A 24850-nucleotide genomic window follows, 5' to 3' on the forward strand; every position below is an offset into this window, starting at 1 on the left:
TTTAGAGTAGCTTTGAAGCTTTAGTCATTTAGAGCTAATTCCTTCTCCGTGAGAACTTGAAGCAGATTTTTATAGGTTTATATTTAAGGCCTTGGAAAAACCAAACTAAACATAAGGTAATACACTTTTTTTTAAACGAAATTAACTGCGGTTATGTTTTTTACTTCAGGGAATTCAAAATTGAAGATGGGAAAGCAGTAATTCCACTAGGTATAACAGTCCAGGGAGATGTTCTCATTGTGATCTATCATGCCAGGTCAACACTAGGAGGCCGACTACAAGCCAAGGTAATAATAACGCCTACATGGAGGATTTGCTTTTTCTTGTTGCAGTTTTGTATCATACTTGTATTTGATCTCATTAAGTACATGGCTTTATTTGCTATTTTTTGTTCAAAGAAATGTGTGAGGTTTTCATGTAATTGGGAATTCAGCCTTTTCAAGCTTAATAAGTATGTCTGTTCTTAGTGCTCTGCATGTAGATGCTTTGGTAAGCATTTCTGGAAAATAATTCAGTAGTGATAGTTACTATATTTGCATGGAAAACCTCTAGCCAGTTTTTTGAGGCAGTGATTGTTATCTGCTCAGTTGCACAACAAGCCAGAACTTTTTAATTCTGTACACACAAACTGTAACCAAAGGAAAAATAGTGCTCAACAGAAAAGTGGAATTCCAGGGACTGCCTGTACAAAACAGGCTAGAAAAGTCAATGTGGTTGTGTGCCCTATTTTTAGAGCCATGCTGAGTTTTTATAGCCAATTTTCTTACTGGTCTTTGTTCTTCTAGGGAGAATGCATGTTTCCTTTTTTAATTCAACTATGGATGCAAATGTATTGCAAGATCACAAAAAACTTGCTAGTAAAGCCTGTCTTCAGATTTCTAAAAAAGGAAGCATGCTGTTTTTTCTCCAGATGAGTAACTTAAATTAAACCTGGAGATCCATGTAAAAGATAGGAAGGGGTAGTGCAAAGATTAGGATAATTTGGAGCATTGTGAAAATTGATGAAATCGGAGCATTGTGAAAAAACTATTACTGAAATAGATGGTTTTCCCTATGTTTTTTTCTACCTTGTGCGTAGGAAGGTGAGTATCAAATCTTGTCATGTTGCAGAGGTTCAAGACTGACTTAATCTCCCCAGAGTGCTATGGGCCAGATCTTCCAGAACATCCTAGAACTAAAAACTCAGTGAAATGATTCTCTAATGCACATAAATAACTAGTGTATGGTTCAAGGTAATCAGTGAAGAAGGCATACAACTGGGGAAAATTCAGCCAAGGTTAGCTTATAGTCCTTGTGCAGTCTTAGTTTCACTGATGATAGGATTTCTTTGATGTGGTTTCTCTGGTGTTTATTATTATTATTATTGGAAAAGATTAGAATTTTCTCATCCATCTGCTGTAACACATGATACATCAGGAGTGTTTGTGGTGGTCCTGGTTTGGAGCTTTGATGGAACAATATTCAGTGTGTCCTTAGTTTTACATACTTTTGCCCACTGAAGCTCTCCGCAGAACTCTTACGGAGATCAGCCACCACATTTCAATATTACTGTTAAGTGCCTAGAGCTGGGCATTGTGAATGTCTGCCACTTGCTCACACTCAATTTGAGAGAGGATTTAGTTTATCTTCTAGGAAATGTCTTGCATAGCAAGGGATTAAGAAAACTGATTTAATAGGGTGTTCAAGTTTTCACATGCAGTTTGGGGTAGGGATGGATGGATCAGGGAAACTCTCTCCAGTATGTCCATATCTCTCTTGTCCTGAGGAGCCCAGCACTGGACACGACTTCAGATGCGGCCTCACCAGTGTTGGATTGAGGGGAAAGATCACCTTCATCAACCTGCTTGCAGTGCTTTGCCTGTTACTTGACTTCTGGTTATGCTGTTCAGTAAACGCTCATTAACAAGGAAAGCTTTCATAATTCAGTTTTCTTATATATATTTACTGGACTATTACTGTATGACTTGCTTTGTAAGGACTGTCAAGACTATTCCAATTGTGTTGTAGAAGGAACAAAGCCAGGGAACAAATACATTGTGGATTTATCAGTTTGATTTTGTGCAAGACCAGGAGCTACATGAATCTTCTATAGCAGCGTTTTCTGGATTCTCACATGCTGATCAGGCATGGGAAAGTAGTTTTTCTGTCAGCAGAAGAAAGAGTTGGGAAAGTTGAATAGTTCTAATTAATAAGTTTGGAAAAGCCCTATAATTCTATCTGGGGTGAGTGGTTGACTTGAGAAGTTGCAGAGGAAAAAGAACATTTTGCATGTCTTAAGTGTCCTTTTAAATGTGCTACATTTAAAACTGTTCTGAATGGACTCCGTTATATAGGACATATATTTCTTGATTAGTGTATTGCACAGTGAGGTTTTTCTGAGTGTATGTTATTCAGAAAAGTAATAAGGGTCATGCAATTTCAGCCTCTAGAACAGGATCTGGAAATATTTAACAGAGTTTGATAGTCTGTTTAAGGTTAGTGATGAGAGGTATCTGGTTCAAGGTCTTTTGGTTTGTTTCTGGTAGTAATAGATTTATCTACATTCTGTCTTAAACTGCATTTAAATCTCTCAAGATAAAGTATACATGGAATGAAACTGAAATGGTAGCAAAACAAACACTTTATTATAATGCAAAGTATTTTCAGTATTAAATTGAAGGCAGAACACTGTGCGTACTGTTCATGTGGATTTATGCAGTTTCCCTGTATTTCTTGTTTTCAACAGATGGCTTCAATGAAGATGTTTCAGATTCAGTTCCACACAGGTTTTGTGCCCCGAAATGCCACCACAGTGAAATTTGCCAAGTATGTTGACACCCTGTTGTAGGAGACTAGAACAAGTTTTCTTTGAAACTGTTTAACCTGCCAAACCAACATATGGTGGGGGGAGGAAATACACTCAGTGTAGGAAGTGGATGACTTTGATTGCAATAAGAAGATTCCTTCGTTCTCTCACCTCAAGGAAACTGAAGGTTTTGTTCATGATACAAAAAAAATTCTGTACCAAAATACCATCTGTTTAAAATATATGGAAAAAGTAAACAAATACACCATGTTTTAAGCCTTATACTAATGGCTTTGAAGTTTTGTCTTGAACTGCAGTAGATTTAATCTAGTTAGCCATCAGTATCAAGAATCTACTTGTATGCATCTTTGCAGGTATGATCTGGATGCCTGTGACATACAAGAAAAATATCCTGATTTATTTCAAGTCAATCTGGAAGTAGAGGTGGAGCCCAGAGATAGACCTAGCTGTGAACAGCCGCCGTGGGATAACATGAATATAAAGGGACTGAATCCCAAGATCCTTTTCTCTACCCGAGAGGAACAACAAGAGATTTTATCAAAATTTGGTAATGAATCTCTTGAAAAAACTAGGGAACATGATAAAGTTTCTAATGTACTTGGTGTTTGAGGCTTTTGTTTCATTTCTGACTTTCCTTTAAGTGAAGGAAATTTAAAAGGTATTTTTTGTAAATGTTACTTAAAAATTTGCATTTTATGAAGGAATATAAATTATCCTTCAATACTGAATGATAATTGTCCTTTCTTACCTCCACTGTCATTACATTTGCTTGCCTTAAAGATGTGAATGTTCTACTTGCAGGGATTTTAGCAAATGGAATTGTGACAGCCAGGATTTGTGGGCAAAATGTCTTGAAAGAACTGTATTTGGCTAAACTGGCACTGTCATCATTTCACTTAGAATCATCTGGGCATTGCTCACAAATGGTCTTAACGAAAAATGTTTTTATTGAGGTGGTTCTTATGTGTAGCCAAGTAACCTTGTAATTCAATTTCTTAACTCTTCTTAATGTGGTCCAGCAGATGTTTAATTTTTTTAATACTACATATTCTGTGCTTCATCTGTAGATGCCTGCATTAATTCCAGTTAATGCTGTTTGGTATCTTTCTTATCAATTCAATTAGCTTTGACATTTTCATTAGGGCTTTTAAAGCTTCTCTGTGCTTCCAGGATAAAAAGCATGATGGACATTATTGTGGTGATTTTAGTACACCGTACATGTGATCTTACTCTCTACTCTTATGGTACATCTTGATTACATTTCTTTTGATACAAGGTAATTGCTGCTGTCTTACTTTTAGCAGGATGTGTTTAGTTTGTACTATGATTTAGGTCATTTTCTATTTGACTTAGTTTGTGTAGATTTTAAAAATCCTACTGTGAAACAACTCTCGGCTCACTAAAGATGTTTCATTGATGTTGTTTGTGAACAGAGAAGGACTAGTGGGAGATGTGAGGGTTGGTGGCCGTCTTGGGAGTAGCGACCACGAAATGTTAGAGTTTTCGATAGTGGGGGAAGTAAGGAGGGGCAAGAGTAGAACTTCTGCCTTAGATTTCTGGCGGGCAGACTTTAGCCTGTTTAAGAGGCTGGTGGACCGAGTCCCTTGGGAGTCGGTCCTGGGGGGCAAAGGAGTCCAGGAAGGCTGGACATGCTTCAAAAGGGAATTGCTAAATATTCAGGAACAGGCTGTCCCAGTCTGTAGGAAGGCAAGCCGTCGGGGAAAAAGACCGGCCTGGTTAAACAGGGAACTTAGACTAGAACTTAGGGAAAAAAAGAGAGCCTACTTGCTCTGGAAGAAGGGTCGGGTAACTTGGGAGGTCTATAGGGACATGGCCAGGTCGTGTAGGGAGAAGATTAGAAGGGCCAAAGCTCAATTAGAGCTCGATTTGGCTGCTACAGTCAAAGACAACAAAAAAAGCTTTTACAAATACATCAACAGCAAAAGGAGGGTCAAGGAGAGCCTCCACCACTTGCTGAATGAGGAGGGTAGTGTAGTGTCAGGGGATGAGGAAAAGGCAGAGGTGCTCAATGCCTTCTTTGCCTCGGTCTTTAATGTCAAGATCGGTTGTCCTCAGGAGACTTGGCCCCCAGAGCCTGAAGTTAGGGATGGGGGGCTGTGTGAACCTCCCATGATCCAGGAGGAGACGGTTAGTGACCTGCTGTGCCAACTGGACACCCACAAGGCTATGGGCCCGGATGGGATTCACCCCAGAGTAATGAAGGAACTGGCAAATGAACTTGCCAAACCACTCTCGATTATCTGCCGGCAGTCCTGGTTAACTGGAGAAGTTCCAGCTGACTGGAAATTAGCAAACGTAACGCCCATCTACAAGAAGGGCCAGAAGGACGATCCAGGGAACTATAGGCCTGTCAGCCTGATCTCGGTGCCAGGCAAGGTGATGGAACAGATCATCCTGAGTGCCATTACACGGCACATGCAGGACAATTGGGGCATCGGGGCCAGCCAACATGGATTCATGAAAGGCAGGTCCTGCTTGACCAACCTGGTCTCCTTCTATGACCAAGTGACCCGCTTAGTAGATGAGGGCAGGGCTGTGGATGTAGTCTATCTAGACTTCAGTAAGGCATTCGACACTGTCTCCCACAGCATCCTCCTAGACAAACTGGCTGCCCGGGGCTTGGATGGGTGGACTCTTTGATGGGTTAAAAACTGGCTGGATGGCCGAGCCCAGAGAGTGGTGGTGAATGGGGCAAAGTCCAACTGGCAGCTGGTCACTAGCGGTGTTCCCCAGGGCTCAGTTCTGGGGCCGGTGCTGTTCAATATCTTTATAGATGATCTAGACGTAGGGATTGAGTGCACCCTCAGTAAATTTGCAGATGACACGAAGCTGGGTGGGAGTGTCGATCTGCTGGAGGGTAGGAAGGCCCTACAGAGGGATCTGGACAGGTTAGATAGATGGGCCGAGACCAACGGCATGAGGTTCAACAAGAACAAGTGCCGGGTCTTACACCTTGGCCACAACAACCCCATGCAGCGCTACAAGTGGAAAGAGACCTGGGGGTGCTGATCGACAGCCGGCTAAACATGAGCCAGCAGTGTGCCCAGGTGGCCAAGAAGGCCAATGGCATCCTGGCCTCTCTTAAGAACAGTGTAGCCAGCCGGTCTAGGGAAGTGATCGTCCCTCTCTACTTGACACTGGTGAGGCCGCATCTTGAGTACTGTGTCCAGTTCTGGGCCCCGCACTTCAAGAAAGATGTTGAGGTGTTGGAGCGAGCCCAGAGGAGGGTGACCAAGCTGGTGAAGGGTCTGGAGGGTCTGACCTAGGAGGAACGGCTGAGGGAGCTGGGGTTGTTTAGCCTGGAGAAGAGGAGGCTCAGAGGTGACCTTATTGCAGTCTACAACTACCTGAAGGGAGGTTGTAGTGAAGTGGGAGTTGGCCTCTTCTCCTGGGCAACTAGCGATAGGACAAGAGGACACAGCCTCAAGCTTCGCCAGGGGAGGTTCAGGTTGGACATCAGGAAGAATTTCTTCTCAGAAGGGGTTATTAGACATTGGAATGGGCTGCCCAGGGAGGTGGTGGAGTCACCATCTCTGGATGTGTTTAAGAAAAGACTGGACATGGCACTTAGTGCCATGGTGTAGTTGACAGGGTGGTGTCAGGGCAATGGTTGGACACGGTGATCCCTGAGGTCTCTTCCAACCTGGTTGATTCTGTGTGTGATTGTGTGATTCTGTGATCTGTAAAAATCACTCTATTTTTAAAAATCCCTTTCATTTTCTGATTGAGAAATGAAATGTAAGGGTTTCAAATTCCAGTGAAAATATTTCTTAAAACTAGTGGGAAGGGAATAGGACAAGAGCAAGTGCTGTGAACTGGTTTTATGAAACTTGCCTTATTGAATTGGCACCATTTCATTAATTGTGATCTTTCATGTGTGTTTTCTGAGATGGACTATTTTTTCAGCATTTCTATAAGCTACAACTCAGTATGTGGAAGGAGGGTGAAAAAGTGCTCCACCAGCTTGGTGTTTAGATTTAGACAAATAGATTTCTCCCAACCATTCATCTAATTCTTTCGAACAGTGGATGAACACTTACTAATTTAGGGAGTCTTATTTGCCTTGAGGAAGCCTCCTTTTTGGGAGATGGTGTAGCAGTAGGTAACTCGGCCCAACTCAGGCTTACATAAGAGTCACTTAATATCTGATCTCAGTAAAATAAGAAATGTAAGGAGTAGTTAATCACAGCACACAGTGTATTACTTAACTCCTTTGAGATGTTAACAACTCAATGTTCTTCTCTCACTTTAAAGTCTGTTTTTTTTCTGTAGCTGCACTTGCTGTTTTCTGATGTTCTGTTCATTATTGCAGATGTTGTTTGTAGCTCTTGCATATTTTAGGGGGTGGTTGGTTCAAGTGAGATGTTAATTATATTTTCCTACAAATGTAAATAGAATGCTTGAGTGCTTTGTTATGGCTCTGAGTTAATTTAATGTTATAGTTGCAAATAGGGTCTTACCAGCTTTTGCAGTTGAAACAAAGTTAACAATGGTGGTTTCAAATGGGGAGTGGAGGCAGGAGTCTGCCATTGCAGAGTAAGGGACACTTTGAGACAGTTATCTTACTATAGCTGTCAGTCCGAAAGTCAAATACCAGCTGCTATGATCAGGGTTTAGTTTTAGAAGTTTCTCTAAGGGTTCTGGATTAAAATCTATCTTATAGGGAAACCGGAGCTGCCTAGACAACCAGGTTCAACTGCACAGTATGAAGCAGAAGCATCACAGCTGGAGCAGTCTTCAGAGAGTGCACCTACTGAGACAGAATCCTCGCACAGCAGTAGTACTGATGCAAATAACTTCTTTCATTCTCTGGACTGGAAAGGTACAGGTTTTCTTCTGAAGTAACTGTTTACTGTATATTTGTTGCCTTGTACACCTTCCAATGAGTGCTTAAGCCTCATGCAGCAAAAGTCACTATTTCACCAGACCATGAGAAAAAAATATTTGAAGAGTGAGCTCTGCAGGTTAACAAGTGATCATTCCACTTCATTTGGATAAACACCAAGTAATGTTTTTTTGGTATTGTGTGTAACTTAAATGCTGAGCTAAATTTTTCTTTTTCTGCAAAAATCTTAAAAGTCTGCAAGGAAGCTCTTGCATTCCCACAGCCCCGCTTAGGCTGGCTGAGGAACAGAGGAAACAAAGTAGACTAGCCAGCGGGGTCCAGATCAGTATGTATGGACTGAGAAAATAACTTTATAGTGCATGTGTAAGCCCTTTTTCTGGGTTCTGCTTTGTTGGCAAAAAAGTCAGTAACAGCTTATGCTGTGATTGAATGCTATCACTGAGTGGAGCAGCAGTTTACTGAGTGATATTCTAAGCCATAAGGGGTACGATGTCTGAAGTCAATGTCCAAGTCAGTCTCTTTTTGAAAAAATTCATAATACCTGCACTTGCAGAGTGGCAGGTATGGTAGTGAGCTGCCCCTTTGTCTGCCCTGTACAAAGTGGTGGTAGGCAGCAGTTAGGTCTTCTTTTTTCATCAATTCTTTTGTGAGCTTTCATTGATTGAGGATTAATTTCATATCATTTCACTGTATAAGTCTGTCTTATCTTAGTTGGCAGAAGAATCCTGGTAATCTAAAGCTGTTATTTCTTTTTATGCAGAAGGAAAAAGTCAGGAAAGTGGCATAGAGGACAGTTCATCTAAAAATGATCATGTCCAACTATCTGATGACAGGGAGGAGAGTGATCCTTCAGATGAGGAATTCCCTACATATCCAGGTGAAGAAGGTGCAGTAATTGATGAAAAAGACACTACTACTCCAGAAGGAGAGTTGCTTTTTGAAGCTTCATCTGCACTGTTACAAAAATCTCTTCCTGAAGAGAATGTAGACTTACTGGGACTAGACTCTGATATTTCCTCAGAACAGAAACAACCTGTCTCAGAAATAAACTCTTCACCAAGTAATGCAGACTTGTTGAACAATCTCTTGGTGGGTAATTCATCACAGATTTCAGAAGAACCCACTGGAGATCTTCTTGGACAAGGAACAGATTTCTTTTTCAGCAGCCAGTCTCCAGCTGCTACTCAGGGTACATCTTCAGCAGCTGCAATGTCTTCAGGTATGTGAATTCAACATCAGTACTCTTTGGCTGGCCAACAGAGAAAAACTGCTTGCATTGTGCTTAGAAAACGAGTACCATGTTTTGATCTGTACACTGAAGCCATGTTGGTCTATAGCAAGAATCTGCATAGAATAGATGCTTTTACTGCATGAGGGAGCCAAGTTGCTGTTTATTATCCAGGTATTTTGTTATGTTGCTAATATCTTTAAACCATGTAAACAGAAAAGCATCAAATTTTGAATTTAAAGGAGATTCAGTATTCTTAAAGAATCCATAGCTTTCTCATACAAATGTTACATGCTAGATCTGTTTCTAAATCCACGTGTAAAATTCTTTTGCTAAGGCATTGAATTGTAATAACATGCTGCTTTCTTGCAGTTTACATAAAGCTACAGCATTAGATGTACAGAGCTGTGCTGCTTAAGTCAAATGTCTATGTGGGATTTTTGAGAGTTAATCATGTAAGACTGCTAGGCCACTGGAAATCCTGTAGATTACTGTTCAAACCAGTAGGGTAATGGTACTGCTAAAAGGTGTTTTCTTGCTGGTTTTACTCATGATGTTGGCAGGTCTGTATCCTGAAAGAGAATGTTACACACTGCTATCTGGTGTTTAAAACAAGGTGTTTTAATTTAGAGGTTCTGTTCCTCTTACTAATGGATAGTTAGCTCTTAAGTCACATGACTTAACTTTTGGGAATAGCAATTCTCTGCCTGAAGTTGCAGTAAGATTTTTGGGAATATTAGTCAAATAATCTGGGAAACTCTTACAAGGTTTAGCTTATTTGCACAAAGGTAATTCACTTGGACTAAAAGCTTTAATCTACATATTGCTGCAAAGTGTTTTTGTAGAGCATTCAGGCTATTTAAAGTATTTCTTTTTTTTGAAGCAGTTCAGTATTGAACTTTGTTACTGTGGTCAATGAGGAATCACTTGATTTACCTTTTTTACATAGGCAGAAATCTATAAAAGGAGAAGCTTTGATACTTATTTTTCTTTAACTATGCCTTTCTTATCTGCTTCATAAAACACTTGGGCGGTAGTCATGTATTTATCTCACTCTACCCTTGAATTAGATAAGAGAAAGGTAATTGCAGAAGTGAGAATATTTGGCCACTGTTGTATTTCAGTTTGCACATCAAACTTGTACTTGAGGTTTTGTGTACATGTGATGTTATAGTAAGATAGTCTGATGACAATCCAGGGTTTGTTTTTTGAAGTGTTACTGTGTCCTGTACAATGTGATTGTCACCTCAGGATGTGCTAGGGCACTATGGCAGGATTATTCCTTCTCTTCAGCTTCTGAGTGAATCTGGCAGGAGTCCCTGGGCTCTTGAGGATTTTGACCCTAGAGGGCAGCAGAAACAGGAAGATCTTGAGCCATGATTCCAGCTGTCACATGTTACCTCATGCTGACTATAAATACTCTTCCAATCCGTTTTTTCTTTATTGTGATCACTAGAGACCTGTTGAAAGCCTTGCTTCTGTTGGTTTTCATTCTTGAGTTGATGCGCTTTCTGCTCCAGAGTCACCAATGCCTTCAAGTCAAAGTGGTAGTATGAATGTTTTACTTGATATTCTTTTTAGTAGCTTAATAGTTTGTTTTGTTTAAATTCTTCAGAGGTTTGGCATTATAGAGCACTTGAAAAATGTAGTTCTTCTGTTTGTAAGCAGATGATCACTCAAATTTAAGGTGTCTTACATGTATGAAAGTAACAATGTTATTGAATGTATGCAGCCTTGCTAAGGATTTGTTTTTGAAGACATAGCTGTTCCTATTGTGTATGGCTGAAATACTTTTTGTACCAACATGAAAGTACAGATGTCTAGAGGAAGGGACAGATGGTGAACCTTCACCATGAAAAATTCTTAGAAGGCTGCTGCAGTTACCAACATGAACTCTACTTTTTGCCTGTGCCCCCAGAGGAGTAAGGCTTTTTCAACTTTGTTTATTCCAAAATTTGTTGTAAGATAATTTTGTTTTCTGCTTCTTTTTTAGCTGATCCTTTTGACCCATTCACAATGTCATCAAGTTCAGAGAATCAAGCCCTATCTGGTCCAGATGTCTTTGGAGACTTTCTTAATCCAAACTCAACATCTACAGCTAGTACAGTCCCTTCCACTCACAGTTCACTTCCGCCTTCTTCCAGCTCAGATTTCTTAAATTTAGGTAAGTGTGCTTCTGGTGTTCTGTTTCTCAAGAGTTTCTGCTGCTCTGTGCCTTTGTCTTTCAGCTTAGTCAAGGTGGATTAGTGTCTTAATAGATCCACTTGTTGTGACTGCTGTTTTAATTAGCTCCATGTTCTGGGAATGCAGATAGAAGTGCACCAAGTAGCAAGGGTTTCCTGTATAATATCATGCTAATATTTATGATGAAAGAGGATTTCTAGCATTGCTAACTTTCTGTTAGGAGCTGGAGTTTCCTCTGAGAGCTCTTAGAACTGAGAGTACACAAACACCTGCAAACTTACTTTCTAGATGACAGAATGCTGTTTTGATTGTATTCAGATTTTAAAGATTTTTCTTGAAGCCTTGGAAAAGAAATGAGCAAGTCAAGTTATAGTACAGCCGGTTATTAAAATGCAAGCTAAGGCTAGCTTGGACCTTCTTGACCTGAATGCATTCTGTTAATATACTTACAGAGTACATTATGTAATACTCTAATCTTATTTGCTTCAATTAATTTCTCTGATATATTCTTGGTGAAGCCCTTTCCTCATGCATTTATTTTAAAATCTATTAATCTTTAAACAAAAAGCTTTGTGATATGTTTGGTCTTCCTGTATCTCCGTCCTAAGCAAATTATTTCCAAAGTGTTACTAAACGGAGCTTCTAGCCATGCTTATTCTTCAAAGAGAAACATACCTTTGCAAAAATGATGGAGCGGTAGAGCCAGAAGTGTTGTGTTGTAAATGTGACATGGAAAGAAAACTGTGGGTGCTCTCCACAGGGAAGGAAGCTGTGGTCAGTCTGTAACAGCTCTTCTGCTACTCTTTCTTCCCCACACTGTTCTCCTGCTCCTGCATGGGTCCTACCCACAGGGTATAGGCTTTCAAGAACACGAGTCTCCATAGGGTACAGTCCTTCAGGAAGAGACTGCTCCAGTGTGGGTCCTGCCAGGAGCCTGCTGCTGCGTGGGCAACTCTTCACGGGCTGCGGCTTCATCCAGGGCATGTCCACCTGTGTGCAGTCCTCCACAGGCTGCAGTGTGGATATTTGCTCCACTGTGGTCTTCTCCATGGGCTATGGGGAATCTCTGCTCTGGCATCTGGAGCACTTCCTCCCCCTCCTTCTCCACTGACCTTGTCTCTGCAGCACTGTTTCTCTCACACTCTTCTCACTCCTCTCACAGCTGCTGTGCAGCATTTTTTACCCTTTCTTACATGTTTTCCTGGAGATGCCACCATCTTGGCTGAGGGGCTCAGCTGTGTTCTGTGGTGGGTCTGTTTGAGCTGGCTGTGTCCAGCACAGGGTAGCCCAGGCCTCCTCACAGAGGCCATCCCTGCAGACCCCCACTTATAAATTGGAAGTAGTTAGGAATGGTGGTATCACATTCCTCACCCTGAATCCACTAGCATTTTCTTCCCAGAGCTTATTGCATGCAACTTTGAGTTGCCCTCCTTGCTGGACAGTCTGTCTAGTTTACCCTGGCTCTAGGTGATGCAGTCTGAGTGTTAGCTACAGAGAAACTGGATAAGAAAAGATGCAGTATTTGCCAGGTTGAGGTGAGGGCTTCCTCCCTGAAATAAAAGGCTAGCCAGCTAATTGCTCTCTCTACCATGTATTTAAGCATTATATTACAGCTGTGGTTGATTCTGCTGAGATCCTACTCGCTGCTTTCTTTGCAACATTTCTATCCAATAGATAGAGTAACAGCTGTATATTTTAGTTGCATACTTGTATAGTTGCCAGTTTCATGCCATTTTTAGTTATGACACTATTGTTGTCATTGCATGAGGTTACCGAACAGATTATATTTTTTTCTGTTCAGTAGAAGATTTGATCAATACTGATCTGTGGAGCATCATCTCAGCCAAAATCTATTTCAGAGGCAGGGACATCTGGAGATTGTCCAGTGAACCTGCTCAAAGCAAGGTCAAGTAGAACAGACTGCTCAGGACCATGTCCTTGCTGATTTTTATTATTTCCAAGGATGCAGACTTTACAACTTCTGTGGGTAACCTGTGCTGGTGTTTGACTACTCATACAGAAAAACCTTCCATGTAAATGGAGTTTTCTGTGTTTCAGTTTGTGTCCATTGCCTTTTGTCCTTCCACTGGGCAGCACTGAGAAGAGTCTGGCTCAGTTGTCTTTATTTCTTCCCATTAAATATTTATATATGTTCATAAGCTTGCCCACCCCCAGTTCTTCTCCAGGTTAAACAATACCTGTCCTCATATCAGAGGTGCTCCAAATCCCTGCATGACAGAGAACCCTTTTATGTACTAAATTTAAGTTACAAAAATACATAAATGCTAATTTCTGCTCTATAAATGTTAACCTGCAGCCTCAAGGAGACTGCTGTCAATGTTGAGCTGTTGGTAACATTTGAGCAAGTACAGAAGAAAAAGAAAAAATATTTTGATATCTGACTTCAACACTTCTTGTTTTATGCTTACTCTTTCTAATTTTGGTGGCTAACTTGCACCCTGGTAAATGCATTAGCGTACCTGCTAGTTTAATGTAATTTCTGGAGCTTTCTGTCAACACAGGGAGAAGATGCTTAAAGTGTTCCATTGTTCTTCTCTTCGGTCTGCTGTTATGCAGTGATTTCCCAATATGTCTGTTGCTATGCAGGCTTTAAAACCCTATGAAAGTGGAGGAATTGGGGTAACATTTCGTGCTCTTTTACATTTACCTTTCAAATTACAGCTTTCCTATGTGTTTAGCTGAAATTAAGTTTTGAGCCTTTAGCATTCCATCCAGTCACAGGTGTCAATTTTAGCAAGGAAGTTGGGAGTATTAATAGCTATAATGCTTTTAATACAAATGAGTGAGCGTCAGTGAAAGGACATGAGAACTAATAATTGGAGAAGAAAGGGTAAATTGAGAGCATGTTCTCAAATGACATATTTGGAAGAATTGTGTTGAGAGAGCAGAAGAAAGTGCAAAATATCATTAAAGTGAGAAACAATTTTAAACTCACTAAAAATGAATTAATAGTGTCAATATTCATTGAAAATAAACTGCAGCAATGAGATATGATGAATCTCATATTACTGCTGTTGGAGCAGTAACAAGTGTCTAGAACTAAATTTTAGTGATGGATAAGCTTTCTTCAGTAGTAAACAACTACTAAACCTCTATAGATAACAGGAGAAAAGCTGTTTCGGTGAACACAAGTTCAAGAATTAGAATTTTAGGCTTGTATTTCTCAATGTGGCTTGAAATTTAAAATCATGGGAGTTTTAAAATGTAATTTCAATTTATAGGAAAGGTAGTTCTTAAAGGTATCTGGTCTGTTAAGGCATTCTATCCTGTAACATGAAAATGTTGAGCAGTTGCTGCTAAAATGGCAGTGTATTAACAAAGTAATTTTCTGTGAAAAGCTGTAGTACTTCGGCAGAGAAGCTAGTAGGTAGGATGACTGTTCACTTCAGAATCGATAACCTGCTCTTAAGTGGCCACACTTGCAAAAACAAGCAATCATCAGTAGCTGGAAGAGTGTCTGTTTTTCCTTAGTAGGTATCTGTTCAGTGACCATTTTTGAGAACAGAATTTGTTCGTTTGGATATGCAGGTAGCGCAGGTAATCTGTAATGCAAGTAAAGTCAGGAATGTATTTCCCTCTTCGAGAATGAACTGATCTGATCAAAAGATAGCTGGAGATGTAGAAGGTGATCAAAAGAAACGTGAGTGACCAGTGTAGTCTTCTCCTGAGTTGTAGTTTCTGTGGCAACTGTGTTTTCAGTCAGGCTTTAGACAAGATTAAAAAACTTTGCATCATACTAAACCAGCCTCTTGGTTCACAGAAAATCCTGTTGTCCTCTGTGATTAAAGGATTTCCTGTAGAGATGACAAGTTAAATAAAGAAACCTAATGTGAAGTTGTGTGTAGGATGTAGTGAAAACGCAGGTCTCTTATTTTTGGGAAGCTGGAAAGTATGATGTGATTACCACCAACTTATTCTTACATCTTAGCTTGGTTTTAGCAATGTTAGTTAAGAACTATGCCCTGACCTACAGTGGTTTACTGCTGTATGGCTAAGGATTATAAATATGTGCATTAAAGAAGAACTTAAGGGACAAGCAGGTATGGATCTGCTTGCCCATGATCTCAATTGCTTCAACTTTTGAAATGTTTAGCCATGCTTCATATTTTTAGATATTCTGCTGTCCTGATTTGGCCTAAACCAGGCCAGTTTTCCTTTCAGTGATTTTTACTTTCAGCTAAGTCTCTTCTCAGTAACTGCACTTTCTGAAACCAACTGCATGTTTTGCAGACAGTGTCTGCTTCCAGGACTGATAACACTCGAAGTTTGTAGTTATTGCTGAGGCACCGGTAGGGATGTTATGCAGAAAGGCTCTTGCTGTACTTGTTCTTAGAGAAACCAAGGTCACTGCTGAATTCCTCACTGCTTACGAGTGAAGAGCCGAAGGGGGGTCGCACCTGCAGGGAGGGAGCGGACAGGGCAGGTGACCCAAAATTGACCGACGAAGGTATTCCATCCCATACACGTCATTCTCAGTATAAAGCGGGGGGATCACGAGGGTCTCGCTCTCTTTCTGCCATGGCCAGTGTCCGAAGAGGACTCTGTCTGTTTTCCTGCTGCCCCCGATCCCGATCCGTGCATCCCTGAATCCAGTTCCTGTCCGTTGCTGGGCCCATCCTGGGCCTTCCCGGAGCCTGCCCTGCAGTGCTGGTGGAGATGTGGCCAACATCAGGGGAGCTCGATCTTGGTTTTGTATATATATTTGTATATATTTGATTATTTCTATTATTATTATTATATTCTTTTTCATTATTATAGTTTATTAAAACTGTTTTAACTTTCCAACCCAGAAATCTCTCTCCCTTTTCCCTTTCCCTTCGGGAGCTGGGGGGGAGAGTTAACAGAGAGCATCTGCCACAGGTTTAATAGCCAGCCCAGCTTTAAACCATGACATATGCTCCTTTACCTTAATGTGTCTGTATGAACTCCAGTGTGCCAGGTTACAAAAATAAGGGATTCAGCCTGTGGTCTCATCATACCTCTTCAGAATATGTGGAAGTCAGAGTATCATGTTGGTTACAATAGACTTTAACATCAAGAAATAGTGTTATGTGCAAATTGTACAACTAGAAAGAATATAGCATAAGAATAAACAGTTCCATGAGGTGATTAATCTTATTTGTTCAGTATATTGCACGTTGTACTCCATTATTTCAGATTTTTCTGATAAGTGTGGTGGATGTATGTGAGCTTGTACTATTCATAGTGAATTTACTGCTGTACATAGCAGGCTACTCCCTGCTTTGTTCAGGGTGTGGAAGGTGATGAACCTTGACTGCTTTTAAGCCAGCAGTTATAAACCACCTATTCCCATAGTGTGTTCTCAATCTTTCAAATGTGTTCAGCTGTAGTTTACTTTATTCTTGTTTTTCTCAACTTAGTTTTATTATAGTTAATTCTGTAAGTGGTTGTAAATTTCCTCATGCTCCTGTAAATACTTGTGATAGCAGAGATCATAAACCAAAATGATTTCTAGCTTAAAAATCAATACTAATATTAATTCAAGGCCCGCTTAATGTTTGGGAGTGGCATATGGTACAGCAAATTTCTAAACTGATGGAATGGACACTTCTGGATACTTTGTGTATAGACAGTGACACCCTGTGTAGCAGATAGCTGGGGTCCTGAGTACTGAGGCAAATACGGACTGTTTCTCCCATGGTTTCAGAAGCAGGGAGATGAGGCTTAAGTCTGGAGAATAGTGCTGAAAATTGTGCTGTACCTTCAGAAGACTCTGGCGGCTACTTCATGCATTTTATTATGTTTTCCTTCACATGCATGACTGCTGTAATACAGGCTCTTGGCAGACATTCATTGCAGAGTATTTGATGTGCTCTCTTTGCAACTGTAAGATCTAAGTATAAATAGAATTAGTGGATTGAGGTCGTTGAGGGGATGTTTAATTTGCTTCAAATTATTTGCTCAAATAAGATAAAATACATTTTGTGATTTGGTATCAATATTCAGAATGTAAAGCTGAGAAGCTGAGAGAAGTGAAAAGCCATGATGTAGCAGTTAAAACATCCAAAGCATCAAAACGTCACTATTTTTGTAAAGATGGCTGGGTTACCTTTCCAAACTCTAGGTCTTCAAAATGTCTTAGAGCACTGCTAAACATACTGGTTTTGCTGAAATATCACTTCTCCCTGTAGCACTGACTGTTGTCATAGCTGTTGAAGGGGTAGTTATATTCAAAAGCTGTCCTGCTTCACTGTGAGTCTCTACAAGCTGTGCTCAAAGGGAATGCTCAGAGCTGGCATGCAACTTTGAGTGTTCGCTACCTAGGACCTCTCATTCTGAGGTTGGCTCACCTCATACTGTGTGTGAGTGAGAAAGGGGAGGGGGGGATCATTTGCAAGCATCAGGGGTGGCAGTTATAACCCTATGTTGGATGTGACACTTTATAGAAGTTAGTAGAAGCACCCTTGCACCCTTTTGAGTGCAACTGTTTCATTGTTTTCAGTTGGCATGGTAATTTTACTACTTTGCACACAAAAAGCAGCTTTTATCCATGGAGCTAGTGATTCTCTCAATCTTTTCCCAAAAGAGATTACTCTTCCTGTATCCTGCTCTTTAATTGCATGCATTCATTCAGGTATTGAACCTAAAGTGGCTATCAGTTTGTCAAGAGCTCCCCTTGTCACATGAGGCCTGGGGTGGTTTGAAGTGACCTGGCTCCACCTGTGTAGCACCCAGACTGCTGAGTGTTATGAAACACTGCTGCTTTCTCCTTACCTGCTGTGTTGTAAGGAACAGCAGCATGCCTGGAAGCCATTCCTTAGCTAGTCCTTTTGTCCAATTCATAGCATGCCCAGTTCTAGTCCAAAAGGACTAGCCTTAGCTTGTCCTTTTGCCCCATTCATAGCATTGCCTGTGCATGAAAATATCTTCTTTGAAGTGCATGGGATGTTTCAAATACAAATGAAGGAACTGCAGTGGTAAAACCCTTCCAAGTCATGTTTAAGACTGCATGACTGTAATGGAGAAATTTAATCAACCTATGTGGTTCGTCATTGTAGTTGACAATGTGGTACACAGTTCTATTGGTATTGGCAAAATATCCATTATTGTGATGGTTTTCTCAAAAGAATAATCAAAGATTTTTTTCCTTCTGTAGGGAATTTGACAACAGAGCCACCTAAAATATCATCTTCTACAAGCCACCCAGATCTCTTAGGTGGATGGGATTCTTGGGCAGATTCCTCAGCAACCAGCAATGTAGCATCACCACAGTTGAAGCCACTTTTTGAAGGTATTATGAAATGAAATTCTTCCATTAGAGGGAATAAGGAAAATTCCAGCCTTGGTCAGTTTGATCACCTGAAACTGCTGCACATGTCTTCATGTCTTTTTGTTTTGTTGCTGAAAGGACTCCATGCGCGTGTGCTTAAATGCCCCTTTAGTAAGGCACTCGTGTAGTTTTTCAGAATAAGTTCAAGGCAGAGGAACAAAATAGCTTCAGTTGTCTATAGTAATGGTGGTTCTTGTCATGGTAAAAGATGTCATGGAGCAGAATGCTGGGGAGGTTTACACGAGGTGTTGTGGAAATAGTACTTTTATTCATTCTCTCAATTTCCAAATACACCAAGTACATGATGCGTTTTCTTATTATACAGATCAAGCTTTTACCACAGCGAGCCAGTCCAGTGTGTCTTCAGGTCTGTCTTTCAGCCAGGCGAAATCTCAGAACTTTGATCCTTTTGCTGATCTTGCCAATCTCGGATCTGGTCTTCCAGGTAAGATCTCACTTCTAAGAGACTACACTTAATGCTTCTAAGGTTTGATTTGCTTCTTGTACCAATAAATGTAACTGATAACTTATATAAAGGAAGGTGTTTCCTTTTAGTTGTTAATAACCAGCTTGAGGCAGTTGCTGAGAGCAGACAAGTAATGAGAAAAGACTGAATCCTTACAAAGTTTGTGTGATTTAGAAACAGTATAAATATTTAATGCTTCAGAATCTAGTTGACAAGGTAAGAGGAACCAGGGATCGCTGATTCAGTAACTGAGCATGAGTTCTCTTATGTAGCATTGATACTGTGTTGTGAAGGATATAAAATGAAAGCTGGATTAAATTCTGTTAGGTCCAAAGTGATAGTTGTTTTCCTTTTAATTCAGTGCTTGTCTTTGAATTCATAGGCCTTCATAGCTCTGCTATTCATATCTGAGTTGTAAGATGAGCACAAATCAGGCCCATACTTGTGCATCAGTACCATGAGCATTATGGACACTTGTCAGTTTGCAGTGGTGTGCACAAGATGTTACGGAAGATGAGACACATCGCAGAGTAACACTTGTCCCAGGATGTTATATTCACCCCAAAGTCAGGAATTAGCCCTGCAGCATTCTCAAACAGCAGAAGAACTGAGGGCAATAAAAAGAGTGGAGGTGCTTGCATTTCAGGACACACTGCCATAGCAAATGGCTGATTTGTGGCTGTAAAATGTGACTAGCTGACAAGAATCTGAGGAATGATTTGGAACGGCCTATAGTGGTTGAGTTGCTGAATTGCAGAAGTGTGCTTTTCCCTTGCCTTGGAGCTGACAGAGGTTTTATCTGGTTGCCTTGGCAGTTAGCATTGTGTATTGAATGGATTGCCTTCTTGGTGGAATTACCATGTATAAACACAAGGTAACATAGAATGTTTGACTTCTTTATGTTGCCTTTGCATAAGTACTTGCAAAATTCTAGTGTTGAAGCAGTACCAATAAGGCTGCTCTGCAGTGAACAATTTACAAAAAAATTCTAGTTTAACAGTTCAGGTTAGTATGGACTTGTTAAATCTATAGATAGTGTGACAGTAAAAAAAATCAATTTATCTTTGACTTGGAGATGTGGGTATAGCACCCACTGAACCAGTGGAAGAAATTGTACTGATTTTAGCAGGATTTAGATCAATTCATTAGTCTTTCAGTTAACTTTCAATAGGAAAAATGACTGCATTAAAAAGTAGCCAGATGTCACTTTGCTAGTTAACCTTCTCAGGCTTGAACTGAATTTTCAGGAGTTAGAAGGAAGTTTAAACTCGGTGTTGTATTTTTCATAGGAGTGTTTTGGCCTTCATATACAAGTCATTATTCAGGAAAAATAGTTATGAAAGTGAAAGCTGCTTAATTGGGAATGCTGTATAAACAGAAAAGAAACAATAGCTAAAGGTAGTTAGTGTATTAGGCTAGTGGTAGGATAGCAATAGTGATCTGTGATAGTTGGTATTCCTACACTTTTCATTTCCAGCAATGATCTTGTACCAGAAAGTAGGAGTGTGGTGTTGCAAAGTTGCTGCAGATAGTGAGGTGCTGGCTTGTCCTACAGGAAGAATTGGTACGCCTTGAAGGCTGACATAATGAATATAGAATGCTTTGAAAGATATTATTATTATATTATTTAGAATGAGATTATTTTTCAGTGTGTGAGGTCATGTACTCTGACTAGTAACAGGGATTTTTTGGTGTAAATTTCACAAGTTACAAGTGACTGAAGACTGAGTTGACTATGCAGTTGGGAGCTTTCAGGAAAAAACAGTGCAATCCTAGATTTTATCAGCTGTTTTATTGCAATACTAGGTTTTACTAGGTGTGGTATTTAGAGGTATGGTATCCTGTATATGGCCCTGGGGAGACATCCTCTTGTGTAAGCTATTATAGCTATGAGCAGCAGCTACAAAAGAGAGCTGGCGGGAGATCTGAGGTGTGGGGAGCCAGTTCTGAAAGAGGAATCAGAGTTTGCATTGCTGTGTATACCCAAACTTGGGTGTTTTTTTCTGAGGCTTTAGGGTGTATAAAAGGGGGGGAAAATAGAAACAAGAACAAGTTTAAACTGTCTTGGAATATGTTTGAGCTGAAAGTTAGGTTCTAATCGTCATCAACTGATAACATATATGGAGATTCAAATACTAATATGGAGATTCAAATACTAATTTATCTTCCACTAAGAAATAATGAGATGGGATCATGAGTTTGTCATTCAAGACCAAGTGATAGAGAGTTCTGTTTCTGAAGTGTCAGTATTTTGTATTATAGTTCCTGTCTGGCTTCAGGTTTGTAACCATATTTGACCACCAGTCTGGAGTTCGTGTTCTTTCAGTTTTAGGGAATTCTTCGAATGTGAAGAGGTCTTAATCTGTTTCAGGATGCCATAACTGTGGTATAAAATGTTTTTCTTCCAAAAAAATCTAGACTTATCTAAACTCAGTCATCATGCTATTTTTTCCCTGTGAAGGGTATATGCCAGGTACATGCAACTTGTCAAGGGAACTGAGTTTCTAGGGATTTTTCCAAAGGAAGTCAGTCAAGGGCAATTTTAAGGGTAACTTGGTTTAGAATAAAAAAAATCTCAGGTTTATTCTCATCAGTGAGACAAAAAGCTGCATAGTGAATTTAAAATCTTGGAGCTTTATTCTGCTCAATTTGTTTACAGTGAGTATTGTAGAATGGAGAAGAGGCCCTGTGTGTTCTTCCTGAAGTGAGTAGCAGGTGAAGCTGCTAGGCAGTGTTATTTATACTGGTTTAATGAAGGGAAATAGGATGCTAAGTCAGTATGGTGCTGATAGACAGAGGCCTATAGATCATACCAGGGTGATTACAACAGTATCTCCTGCAGACTTCAGTGCTTTTTTTACTCATGTGCAACATTCCCTGCTAATGCTGCTGTAGAATAATCTTCTCATCTTTCTTCAACAGTAGTGCGCAAGAAATCACTATAGACTTTGGAAGCATTAATTTGAAAATATTCTCAATATGTTACATTTTCTTGATCATGTAATTAGTTTTTCAGTGTCCTCTGCATATTAACAGACCCTGAAGTGTAGTGAATTGGGAGGCAGAACTACTGTCACTGCATTATTTTCTGGCCTTACACCTGCCTGGCTGATCAGACAAGCAAATGCTTCTGTTAAAACTGACAGTTGAGAACTTGAGTTGTAAGAGGCTGGAAGACCTTCAGTAATGGCTCTGTCTCCTACCATCCAAGTTACTTGTTAATGAGACTCTGCATTTTACACACACTTTTCTGTTACACTTTCTCTTGTCTAGTGGTATCACTGTAAACTATGTGGTTAGATGTCAAGACCAAAATGTCTTTCTTGTATTAAACACGTGACAGATACCGAGCTGAACAACTAATTTGGTATTTTTTGTTAGGTTCCTCCAGTGGTGGACTCTCGAGTAGTGGCTTTGCTCAGAAGACTGCTTCATCTCAGAAGTTGGGAAATCAGTGGCAGAAATCCACAAAACCACAAAGTACTTCATGGCAGTCCCAGACTAAATCCAGCACAGCGGCTAAACCCAATTACACAGTAAACTTCAGTGTTATTGGAGGACGAGAAGAAAGAGGAGTCAGAACCCCAGGCTTTGGTAAGTTTTCTGAAGGCATTACTTATAATGGCCTGTGTGAAGCTAGTCAGATGCACTGTTAGCTGCAGAAACTCTTGTACCTTCATCTTTTTATTTACGTTTAGGCTGTATCTAGTAGAAATCAGAAAAGAGCTTGGTAAATCTTCTGTCCTGCTTTTGCAAAGCTACACTAGAATATTGCGGAGACAAGCTGACCATGGCCCAAATATTTGCAAGTTTGGGCATAAAGTCTCGAGGCTATATTCACTCACCCACGTGGGTACTGGTTTTGTATCACTGGATTAGAAAGGTAAATTTGATGTATCCAGGGAGAGATGGTTGATAACGTTGCTTCATGCTAGTCCACTTGTGATACACAGGTAAAAGGAAGCAACATTTTTCCTAGCTGAAGAATAGTAGCTAGTCTTAAAGATTGAGATTAAATTTATTGGAAATTCTTGTGTTTCAAACAGGGGTGGAGACGGGAGCAGGTGGAATCATTCTTAGAACCAGCCCCTTAAGATGTTCCAACTGAACAGGCAAACCTAGAGTAAAAGGGATGGGCATGGCCTCTTCTATGTTAACCTTCTTGGAAAATTCTATTTTCCTGGTGTGGTGGTATTAGGATTATGCCTCCCTTTAACTGTCATAAAAGTTGTCAGGTTCCGGATTTAGGTCCGCCTCCAAAGCAAATTTAAAAATAAAATGCAGACAGCCTACGTAGGTCGTAGGCTCGCCTAATTAGTTCTCAAAAGCAAATCTAGAAATAAAATGCAGACAGTCACCGTCCCCCCATCCTCCCCCCCCCCCCCCCCCGAGACAAAGAGAGAGAGAGAGAGAGAGACCCGCCTAATTAGTAAAAAGGAGCAAATCTAGAAATAAAATGCAGACAGCCCCTCCCTACCCGAGAGAGAGAGGGAGAGACCCGCCTAATTAGTAAAAAAGGAGTAAATCTAGAAATAAAATGCAGACAATCCCCCCCCCAAGAGAGAGAGACCCGCCTAATTAGTAACTCCAGCGCAGCCCACGTGCGGCGTGCCTGGTTCAATGCAGACAGCCCGCGCGCGGCGAGCCCACCAAAATATCACCCGGTATGCTTAACCTGCCTGCAGGTAAAGCACCCCCAAAAATCCTGACCCGAAATAAAATAGATTCGTGATCCTTGAGTTCGGACAAAGCACAACCGAGGCACGGTATCAACAAACTTAACTCTGACTTTATTAGGTCCAACAATGAGGCAACTCAATGTTCAAGGAAAAGAGAGAAAGAGAGAGAAGTAAAAGAAAGAGAGAAACAGAGAAAACAGTTGAGAGAGAAAGAATATTCACCACCCTGAGATCCAGCGGCATCCCGTGGGGAAATCTCTTGTTGCTAGTTGGAAGATGGCGGTGAGGGTCCCGCGTGGTCGAGTGATCCAGCCTCTTTTATAGAGTTTTTCCGGCAGAGTCATGTGACTTGGAGCCGTCAGTCAACAGTTCGCACCAATCACAGGTCCGAAGGCGGGACATGTCCGGTTCCTGCGCCGTAGGATTGGCCCCTTGTCAGGCGGTCGCCGGAGGCACACATCCAGAGGCGGGTGGAGGGGGGCGCGTAGCTTATTGTGTCATCGAGCGTTGCCAAGATCAGGCATTACAGGCAGCCCCCACAAGATGTCGCCCGAGCACATGGTATACGATTTCTGAGACAATGCCCAAAAGGAAGGGGACAGATCCCCACAAAAGTGAACAGCAGGTACTTCTGTAAGTTGAAATTATTCTTTTGACCTGTATGTGGAAAGAGGTGACAGGATGGAGAGGCAGTGGGTGTAAGTTGCTGCAGCACAGCAAAGTCTGATTGGAGAAAAGGGGAAAAAAAAATTCAATTAGCATGATGAAATGCTGAAATGGAGCAAGGGATGTTGTGATTCCTCATCCTTGAAAACAGGTGGACCTCAACTGGACAAGGACCTGAGAAATTTATCTAGTTGTCCCTGTTTTGAGTGGGGCTTGAACTAGATGACATCCAGAGGCCTCTTCAGAATTCAGTTATTCTACAGGTCTCTAAAATTTGTTGATTCTATAATGACTATTCAAGTTATTTGATGACTTCATTATTCTGCATAAATTTCAACATACTTAAATGTTGACTACATACTTTTGACTGGAGTATTGAATATATGGTCTCTTGAAAAACTGCTGCACAGCAGTTAGAATTACTTTATAGTGGAAAAATGGAACCATTTTCAAAATCATGAATAGGTAGATGTGTAGTCCCTCAAATCTACTCCATTTTTGGAAAAAAAGACATGCAAGTATTTTGTCACATGTATGCACATGAGGTTATCAGTTCTGCTGGACTGAAAGCTTGTCAATCATCCCTTTTATTCCTGTCCTTCTGTTAGTCTTGTGGAGTTTATCAAGCCACTGAAGGTTATT

The 24850-nt window shown here is 40.6% G+C and overlaps 1 protein-coding gene across 4 annotated transcripts in view; it reads left to right on the plus strand.

Annotated features, from left to right (window-relative positions):
• Positions 1-24850, plus strand: part of GAK (cyclin G associated kinase) — an 86055-nt gene that overhangs the window by 48787 nt on the left and 12418 nt on the right. For all 4 annotated transcript variants that reach the window (XM_068422433.1, XM_068422434.1, XM_068422435.1 and 1 more), the window contains 9 exons: positions 170-287; positions 2726-2805; positions 3160-3353; positions 7491-7649; positions 8434-8892; positions 10895-11065; positions 18224-18358; positions 18723-18842; positions 22245-22457. In XM_068422433.1, the coding sequence (XP_068278534.1) occupies positions 170-287; positions 2726-2805; positions 3160-3353; positions 7491-7649; positions 8434-8892; positions 10895-11065; positions 18224-18358; positions 18723-18842; positions 22245-22457 (1649 nt within the window). The remainder of the gene's footprint in view (positions 1-169; positions 288-2725; positions 2806-3159; positions 3354-7490; positions 7650-8433; positions 8893-10894; positions 11066-18223; positions 18359-18722; positions 18843-22244; positions 22458-24850) is intronic.

Source organism: Nyctibius grandis, chromosome Z, assembly GCF_013368605.1.
Source record: "Nyctibius grandis isolate bNycGra1 chromosome Z, bNycGra1.pri, whole genome shotgun sequence".
NCBI classification, from domain to species: Eukaryota; Metazoa; Chordata; class Aves; order Nyctibiiformes; family Nyctibiidae; genus Nyctibius; species Nyctibius grandis.